Source organism: Athene cunicularia, assembly GCF_003259725.1.
Source record: "Athene cunicularia isolate RWA chromosome 3 unlocalized genomic scaffold, athCun1 chr3_part1, whole genome shotgun sequence".
In the NCBI taxonomy this organism is placed as follows: domain Eukaryota; kingdom Metazoa; phylum Chordata; class Aves; order Strigiformes; family Strigidae; genus Athene; species Athene cunicularia.
In genome coordinates, this window is record NW_020799097.1 from 780,649 (window position 1) to 790,663 (window position 10,015).

The window sequence follows — 10,015 nt, forward strand, 5'->3', positions numbered from 1 at the left end:
GGACTCCAGGTCCTCGCTGCACCCGGGGCTGCCCGGCGCCTGCGGGCTGGAGACGTGAGGGATCTTCCTTAACACTGTCCTCCCCGGCCGTAGGGACCGTCAGCTGGATTGCCTTGCTGTTCTTCTGTAATTAACTGTATGCAGCCAGAATTAAGTGCTCTAGTCTGCATTTTTCTTATTGTTTATTTTCTGTGTTACTTGGTTATCTCCTTTCGTTATTAACAGTAAAATCAGCCTGCTCTTTTCACTCGGGTGTCTGAGTTTAACTGGTGCCCTCGACCAGCAGAACAGCCGGAATAACCCTTCTCACCCCTTCACTCCTCAGTTAGTGGGACTGACCCCACCTCTGCCCCCCTTGTCGCTCAGATTTGGTTAACTGGATGTTCTTGCTTAGAGCTTCCTCCCCGCATTATTCTGCCTTGGGACACTGCAGAAGACCCTTGACCAGACCCCCTGAGAGGGGCCGACACTCCCCTTCCACACACCCTTCTGCAGACCGTGGCCCGCTCGCCACCCGCCCGTCCTCACAGCACAAATGCTGAAGTCACACGCGCTGTGGCTCACCCGAAAATAATGGATACAGAGACCGGTCCAGTCCGAGCCGACTAGATTATTAGCAAAGACCATACAGGATTATAGGGAATGAGCACTTTAGCCAACTCTCCAGGAGGACTCGATCCCTGGATCTCCAGCAGCGGTGCAGGAACTGCGCAGCAAAACCCAGCAACCTCCTCAGTGGTGCAGCCCCCGCCGGTGACACCTTCTCCAGCCCCTGGCTCCGTTGTCCCCAGCCTCTCCTGACAGCCCAAATGCTGGCGTCGCGCCGCGCCGATGGTGCTGAGGGAGCTGCAGAGAGAAGGGATTCTCCTCCCTGGGCATGCAAAGGCTTTTGCTCTGGCCGAGCGCTGGAGGGAAGCTCACCAGGCCCATTCCTGAGTAGGAATGGCTCGCCCTACCGTAGGAGAAGGTGTAAACACTGAGTTAAACCACTGCCTCACCCCACGCCAGCTGCCATGGGAACTGCTTTACGGACATCGGAGACAGAACAGCCACCGCTAAAGGACCGCAATCCCCAACAGCCAAGCAGCACAGCTCGAGCCAACGCAGAGCTGCCCCCAGACCCCGCAGCCCTTTCCTGGAGCCTAACAAGTACTTGCCGCAGGAAAACTCTTGTTTTGCCAGTGTCACTTATTTTCTCAGAGCAGCTGATAAAATCAGTACTTCCCGACACTGCCTTTGCTCTTCATTTGGCACTTGGTCTCAATCTTGGCCGTATGACTGCTCGCTGCAGGAACGTTTTTCATTTTTGCTCTAAAACAAAGCAAAGGTCAACGCTTATGGCAAGAAGGGAAGAGGGTTCTGACGTTATCATGAAGCAAGGGAATGTCCGAGCAATGGCAGGGGTAGCACGCCTTATTTCACACAACTTTGAGCAATTAGCTATTATTCCTTCATGTGGCTTGAGGTCGTAGTCACTATCGGAAGATCTTGTAGAATGACTTGTGATCTGTTCTGAAACGCAAAATCGGTTGCGGTTCTTCCTTCCTATCGACTTGGCCTAAAGATTCTGCAGCTGGTCAAGCGCTTCCTGCTTTGTAATTTGATACCACGAGGGAGGGATTTCTCCTCTGCCATGAAATTTTCCATTGAACCATCCTTCTATCTCTGTCCTGAAATGAGCCACAAACCATTTCCAGTACGCTTGCATGGATGGATCAGGAGGAATGTTCCAAGCGGAGTAAGGATGCCCTGCATCCCGGTATCTCTTGTAGGGGATCCACGTGTTTTCACCAATCAGGAATGTACAGTCGCTTGCAACGCTACTAGAACAAATATCAATGACCAGATGGTCTGTTCTGTGCCACTTTTGTCCCACCAGAGCTTCCGGGCGATGGAAGACGAGCTGATGGTTTCCATCATGATTGGGCATGGTGTTCGTGCAAACAGCCCCACAAAAGGGACACTGCTGCCAGCACCCTGTGAACTGTTCAGCCAGGATGGTGTGAGGCTGCCGCTCGAATCTGCCCATATCAGCCATAGCAAACTCTTCCTTGATACTATCCTTCAGGGGAGCCAGGGCCTCTGTCATGGCGTTATTCAGGAACTCTATGTCTGCTACCTCCTGATGCTCAATGCCCTTCAGGTCTCTTCTGGGCAAGCTTAGCACCTCGCCAAGTGCGCTGCAGAATTCATCCAGCCAAAGAGAGATTTTGTCGTTTCTGTCCTTCCTGTCCCTGACAATGTTGGTTGATGCAAAAACAGCTGACTGGATGCTTTCATAGAGGAGACTGAGGGAGTCTTCTAAAAATTTCTCAAGCCTCCTGTTCTCATCTAAACAGTACGTCCTCACACGTCTCTCAATGTAACTCCGGAAAAACCCTTCTGGGTGACTCAGGTACTGCTTGAAATTCTCAAATTTTTCTTCTTGTGCCATGTATTTCAGTATGCAAACTTCCAGAGAGTATCTATTGCCATTGAAATCTGAGACTTTACTCTTCATGTCTCGAGCTATGGCAAGAGCTGTCTTCTCATAGACTGCCTGCCGAAGAGCCGGGGCAATCTTGTCACACAGGAAAACAGCAAATGTTGTGATAGAAGTGGCTCCTTGGCAGGAGATCTGGAAACATTTGAAGAAATCTTCCTGCTTGCTCTCCAGGTAGACGGCGGGATCATTTGCTTTTCTGAAGGCTACATGCATGGCTTTAAACCTTCCTGCTGTCATTCTGCACAGATACAGTGATAAATCTATTCTGTAATCTTTATTAAAACTGTATTTTGCAGTGCTAGGGACAGAGTTCATACCTTTTTGTACTTCGTTTAGTATTTCATGGATAAAGCTTCGATTGTAATCCAGTTTCTCCTTTTCCTTCTTATCAATGTTCTCCCTCACACACTCTATGATGTTATCTGTAATGTGGTGCATGTTGTTCACATCGGCAGCATCAAAATCCACATTCAAGATGCCCCAACGTTTTTTCCTAGTGATATGTTTCTTCAAGTCAAGAGAAAAGACTCCGTGTTTGGGAAATTCCTCGATGCGTGTGTGTAAGTTGGGCTCCTTAAAGCGATCTAGAAGGACATCTTCTATTTCCACATCGATATCAACCTTCTCCAGAGGGGAAGCAGCGGAGGAGACTTCAGTAATCCAGACTGCCCAGAGAGAAATGAAGTTGTCTCTCAGTTCCCTTTCACTCAGACTCTGGCCTTTCAGAGACAGAGCCAACTGCCTACTCCTTTTCAGGAGCTCGTTTTCATATTCTGACTTCCTTTCATCCAGTTTACACTGGTTCTTCTTCAGTTCAATCAGACTCTCACACTTCTTCCTGGTTTCCAGGAGAAGAGACTCTTTGAGTTCTTTCAGCTTCAGTTCCATGCTGCCTTTCCACTGGATCAGAATCTCGGAGTCTTTGTCTTCACTGAAATACTTTTCCATGGCTTTTGTGATGTTGTCACTGGTTTCCTGCACTAGTTTTTCAAGGTATTCTGTGGTGACCTTCTGCAAGTCCCCATTCCGAACCTTATGGTCCAGTTTCATTTGCATGTCTAAGATGTGACTCCTCAGCTGCCAGGTCCAGTGACTAAATGCAGTTTCCAGTTTCTTGTACGCAGCAATCTCCACCGAATTCTTGAAGCTGAAAATGAAGTTTTCATTCAGCAAAGCGTTCCAGAGGTCGGTAATACGAACTTTCAAGCTCGAGAGCCTCAGAATGCTGCCCTGCGACTCCTTCTTGGCAGCTTGGAGAATTTTGCTCTTTAATTCCTGGACGTTCTGGCTGTAGGTGGGGTTGGGTGGTGCCATTGGGGGGTTTCCTTCCCACAGGTGAGCAAAGTAATGAATGTGGGTGTTGACATCGAAGCGGATGACGTCACTGAAGCAGGAGATGTCACAGAATTCCTGCTGGGCAGCTGTCATGGTCATTTCATCCAGCTTCTCCTGAAGACGTCTTTGTCCTTCCATGTTCTTTTCCTTGGCAGTTATTTCCCCCACGTTTTGGTGCACAAACAGGCAGCTTGGGGAAAGATGTACTTGCTTCATCCTCAGGAAAGCCTGCACAGCGATCTGAAGGACATCTTGCATTTCTGAGGGGTTTTCTCCAAAGATGTTGATCAGGGTCATGTTGCCAATGCCGATGACAAAGGTGGCCAGCTCGTTGTCGTGGTTAAGGGACTGTTTATTGGCCATCTCTATGGCGCGAAGCCCCTCCGTGTCAACAACCAGCATGTAATCAAAGTCCAAATCTTGCTGCAGCTTTTCGTCCACTTTAATGAGCTGCATAAACGCTCCCCGGGTGCACCTCCCTGCACTGACACTGAACTGGAGACCAAACATGGCATTCAGCAGGGTTGACTTCCCCGTGCTCTGGATGCCAAGCACCGAGAGAACAAACACTCGCTTGTCCCCGAGCTTCTCAATTAGTCTGTCAAAGATGGCTCCGACCCATCGTAACGGAACGTAAGAAGCATCCCCATCCATCAGCTCGACAGGGTACCCCGAAACCATCAGGTCAGCTGCAATTTCGGGTAGTTTGACAAAACATTTATCCTTTGAGTTCATTGATTCGAGAGCTTCATAAATCTGCCCCACCTCTCTCAGAATATGCTCGAGGCCAATGGACGAATCGTTGATTTCATTGGAGAGGGCGTCTAACTTACTCAGCAGCAGAGTTTTCACATCGGTTTGTTCGTTGCTTTTCTTTATTGCCAGGATTTCAGACCATAACTGGTGATATTCTTTCCTCAGTTCGTCAAGGCGATCGGAGGACAAGTCATCCATAAAGACCTTCATCCACTGCAGGAAGTATTTCTTGGTGTCTGCTGGCTGTGACTGGAGAAAGCCCAGGACTGATCTCATCAGCTGATTGAGGGGGAAGGCTTTGTCTAGCTGCTTTCTTCTTATTGCTGACTTCTCTGATTCGATTTGGCTCCGATGATGCTCTATGCTCTTGTTCCTCTTTTCCTGCAAGCGAGTGAGTTCTTTGTCCTTCATGCACCACTGGTACCACAGTTTTCCTTGAAGAGGCAGTAGCTGGGATTTGATCTCACACAACTTCTCTTTCTTCAGAAGCGAAACCAGCGCCTTCGCCTTTTCTTTGGCCATCACGCAGGCGTCTGTATCTTCATCGACTTCGAACCCATGCTTGCGAGCTATGTCCAGGCAGGCGTCAAGGCTGAACAGTGTCTTAGACCCTTCCAGGAGATCCCTGATTGCTTTTGTCAGCTCACCCATTAACTCTGCTTCGTTTCTGTTCTTGATCCCTATTTTTATGTTTTGGCTGGATCGGCCAGCTGTAACGTTCTCTTTCTCAGTGAAAAGACAAAGCAAAGGCCTTTGCGACTGCCACAGCTGACGTAAAATTTCCATCCCTCTCTTGTCCCTCTGATCAGACTCGGTTACGAGAGCCACGTTCATGGCAGAGATCTCCTGCAAGAACTGCAGCTGTTTCTCGTGATCCCTTGCATCTCCGTGCAGGTTACAGAAGGCAACGCAGCAGTCAAAGTTGTCATCGTCGCTGCCCCGGGGACAGTACCAGGAGATCTCCACAACGCCTTTCATCAGCAAACAGTCTTTGGTGCTGCCCTTGCAATGTCGGTGGAAAAAGGTGTCGTGCTTTTGTTTGCTCAGCAGAGCGTTCAGGATGTGAGACTTGGAAGAGGAGGGAGAACTGCCGATCCGTATGAAGGACACGATGGGTGTCTCGGCCTGATAAATGAGTTGGTTTTTGTAACTGGTAATTTTGGCCTGCGTTCCCGACTTCTCAGCCCCTTTCCAGCTCTTTTTGATTTGGCTGAAGGACCAGAGGGGGAACTCTATCTGTGAAGTGCACGGGTTGGGTACCAGGAGAGGTAGCGCGAATTGGCAGAAAGCAAGCTTTGTTGAAATGTACTGTCTCATGAAGTCATCGGCGCAATGAAAAATTGCCATCTGGAGGTCCATGGGGTGCACACGACTGTCCGTGGCTGCAGACTCGGTGGCTTCTTCCTCCAAATCATTGAAAAAGTCGTCAAAGGAATCCGAGGGTTCATGCTCTTGCTCTGGGCTTTTGGGCACGGGTGCGAGTCCTGGCTTGCTCTCGTCCTTGCAAGTCAGGTACCTCACCCGATAGTCCACGGTCAAGAGCTTTTGCAAGAAGTAAAATGGCAGTTCGCTGTCCTTGCTGGGCTGGCTGTCATGTAAAGATGTCCCGTATAGGATGTGGAAATCTTCTGTCCCCATTTTCCTTGGGTAGTAACTTTCTAGTCCCAGGCGCTTCAGTAAGTGGAAGAACTCTTTGTTTGCAGCGGCTTGATTTCCCTTGGATTCGCTGCTGTCTGATTTGGATTTGGACTGATGGGAAGGTTCTGTTCTTTGAAAAGTGTCTTCCATGTCTTTGATTATACTGTCTGTCTTCAGATCGTCACACGTGTCACCCAAGTGCCCACTGATGAAGGAATCCAAGTCCCTTTCCAGCAGCTCCCAGTCTTTGATCTCACTGTGCTTTTTGAGGAGAGTTTTTATCTCTGTGGTCCATAAGTTTTCCATTTGACCTTCCATGAAGACTAAGCGCTTACTCTTCTGCTCAGGGGACATCTCTTTATATTTGGCCATTACAGTTAGGCCCGTCAGCAGCAGGAAGGCCTGGGCTCTGTAAGCGTCTTGCTCCTTCAGACTCAGATACTCCTTATGCCTCGTTTGCATTTCATTTGCCATGAAGTTTATTTCCGGACAGCCAAGGAGGTACCGAAAAGTGCTCCTTTCCACCTGGTACCCCGTGCTGGTCGTAATTAAGAGCACCAACAGTTCTAGGTCTTTCTGTGCCCTCTCCTGGAGAAACTGCAGTAAGGAATAAACACCCAGGCTTGCCGTTAAGGTGGCTTTTATCTTTGCTTCGTGAATGGCCGATGCAGAGGTTTCTGGTGCGTAGGTGACATCCTGGATGTAATCCTTCATTTGCAGCAGTGTCTGGGTGAGGTCTTCAAGCTCAGAAACATTGAGAGTTTCGGGAAGCGCGTGCTTGGCGTGGAAGATCCATTGCATAATGAGGGCGGACCCGGGGAAGTCCTTGACAGAATAGACATGAGGATCCAGGAGGCACCGCAACAGAGACTTGATATAGGTGATGTTTTCTGGGGATGACTGCTTGTAAAACTCAACGGTGCTCCGCAGGAACTCCTGCAGTGCCTTGTCTGACAGGCACACGTTGATCCAGACGCTGTGGTTTTTGGTTTTTTCGTACAGATTCCGTTTGACATCCATCAGCGTGAGCAGTTGCCTTTCATCTGCCCTCACCTCCCAGGCCTTCACGTGCTCCACGAAAGCTCTGGCCTCTTCCACTGCACTGACCAGCTCCTCTCCAAACATGGTGCCGGCACTGTGATTCGTTAGCGCTTCGTACGTGGCCCTGAGGCTGCTGCTCATCTGGTAGATGGATTTAAAATCACTGCTGTGATTGAACAGGATTATATCCCACACTGGCATCAGCTGAAAGCCTCGGTCGATAACGCACCAGGTGGTGTTATTAGCTACGAGCCCTGCTTTCCACTGCGGGAGAGAATCTGTCTCTGACGGGCCCCCCGTGTTGGCCACGTAGAGCTGAATCGCCATGTGGGTACTCCGTCCAGCTTTTCTCTCGACAGAAGCCCGTGAGCTGGATTTTGAAACGCTCACGCCCGCTTCCACGCTGGCACCGAAGCCGCTGTAGCTGGCCCCGACGAAGGAGCTGAGGGCTTCCGACGCTTCTCGCTTCAACTCTTCCCGCTGCTCAGCGCTGAACCCTTCGGCAGTCGCTCTCCACCAGAATATCCCCCCGAAGTGAAGGGGACCCTGGTTTATGTGGGACCCAAACCTGCTGAAGAAGCTCGCGCACCTGCTCTTCAGCATGAGGGGCCTGTCGGCTTCTGGAGTGATGCTCAAAAGGTGCTCGATGTCTTGCAGCTCCCGCAGGGCCACGTCCGAGAGTTGGAGCTGATGCTTTTGGAAGTAACAGGAGGCCAGCGGGATGTACTGGTACTTGGTGGTGCAAATGTAGCTCTGCTCCCGGCGGAACTCGTGGGTGTCCTCCGACCGCGAGGAGCTGCTGTAATCCACACCGGCTTCAGCACTGAACCCCCAGAACCCGGCTTTGGCAGAAACGCTGATGCTGAATCCCAGCTGCTCCATGGACTTGGTGAAAGCAGCTTGCTCTGCAGAGGAGGAGAACTCCTTCTTCTCAAGCAGCGACCCTTGCTCTGGGCCGGCCAGCCTGAACCCATCAGGAATCTGGATGAGCTGGTCCCGCTTTGCCAGCACATCTGCAAAGTTGCTGGTCCTGTAAATGCCCTGCAGGGCCAGTCCCCCCGACGCCCGCCTCAGCACCTCCGTGTCGGAGACGTTCTCACCCCTGCGCACCACCACCTCCTGCTCCTCCAGCTGCTTCTGGATGCTCTTCAGCACATCCGCCAGCGACCTCCCCGGTGGTGCCCAGTACTCTTTGGGAATCTCCATGGCTTGCCACAGAGCCTCCTCTTTCTCTCTCACAGCGTCCGCGCTGCGGCTGCTGCTGTTGTGAATTTCTTTCAGCTCCTTCAGGGCTGCCCTGGCTGCTTCTTGCCTCTGCTTTGCCTTCTCCAGGCGCTCCTTTTGCAGCTCCTCAGCACTTGTCTTGGTGTTTGTGAGTTCCAGGAGCTTTTGGAGCGCCTTTGCTTCCCAGGGGTACCGCACCTTGCACTCCAGCTTGAGGTAGTCTTCATAGCACAGATGTTTCAGGGCTTCTCTGGACTTGACTCCCAGTATCCCCGACAGCTGGGGGAGCCAGTATCCGCAGTCCAGTCCTTCCTTCTCACATGCTTCTGACAGCAGTTTTTCAGCAAGGTGTGCCTTCTCATCCTCTAGGATGTCCTCCTGGCAATCCATGGCTGTGGAAGAGGAAAACAGACTTTCTTTAAGGTATGTTGGAAGAGGCTGCGGCCTCTTATAAAGAGGGCTCTCCAGCACAGAATCACAGAATCATCTAGGTTGGAAAAGACCTTGAAGATCATCTAGTCCAACCATCTAGCTCCAGCCCTGGGGATTCCTCCTGCCCGGCTGCTGGAGCCCGTCCTGGGATGCCCCAGGACACAGAGCTCTCTGTCCCAGGACAGTGGATGTGCCTGCTGCTTTCCCATTTGCAGGTTCAACCCCAAAGCCGAGTGTGTATCCTAGAGATCACACACACACACACACACACGCTCTGACTGGGCCACACAAGCTGTCATGGACAGCACCCAGGGATACCCAAGAGCACTCAGTACTACGTAAGTGCAGCCACCCGTGGGCATTCCTGGATGCCTCGAGCCCCAGCACAGCCCCTCTGTCCACCCAACACCCCTGCCTGCACCCTGCACCCTCTTACCAGCCCCACAGGTGTCCTGCTCACCAACTGGCCCAGACTAGAGCTCACCAGCAAAGACACACCCTCACACCCTCATCTCACAGGCACCCCGCACTTGTAGGACACACTCAGAATCCCAGAATCATCCGGGTTGGAAAATCCCTTGCAGCTCCTCCAGCCCCACCATGACCCTCCCCCTGACCGTTCCCAACTCCCCCAGATCCCTCAGCGCTGGCTCAGCCCGACTCTTCAACCCCTCCAGGGATCCCGGGGACTCCCCCCTGCCCTGGGCAGCCCATTCCAACGGCCAACAGCCCCTTCTGCACAGAAATCCTTCCTCAGAGCCAGCCTGACCCTGCCCTGGGCAGCTTGAGGCCATTCCCTCGGGGCCTGGCGCTGGGGCCTTGGCTCCAGAGACTCATCCCCCCTCTCTGCCCCCTCCTGGCAGGGAGTTGCCGAGGGCCAGGAGGTCTCCCCTCAGCCTCCTCTGCTCCAGACTGAACCCCCCCAGTTCCCCCAGCCGCTCCCCAGCAGACCTGTGCTCCAGACCCTGCCCCAGCTCCGTTGCCCTTCTCTGGCCACGCTCGAGTCATTCAATGGCCTTTTTGGGGTGAGGGGCCCAGAACTGAACCCAGGAATCGAGGGGCGGCCTCCCCAGTGCCGAGCCCAGGGCTCAGATCCCTTCCCTG

At 52.0% G+C, this 10,015-nt stretch overlaps 1 protein-coding gene across 1 annotated transcript; it reads right to left on the reverse strand.

Moving 5' to 3' along the window:
* Positions 1-891: 891 nt before the first annotated feature.
* On the reverse strand, positions 892-8,869 carry LOC113478311 (interferon-induced very large GTPase 1-like). Its single transcript, XM_026845406.1, has one exon. It carries the CDS (start codon positions 8,867-8,869, stop codon positions 1,559-1,561), a length of 7,311 nt encoding a protein of 2,436 aa, XP_026701207.1. The 3' UTR covers positions 892-1,558.
* Between the last annotated feature and the right edge of the window lie 1,146 nt (positions 8,870-10,015).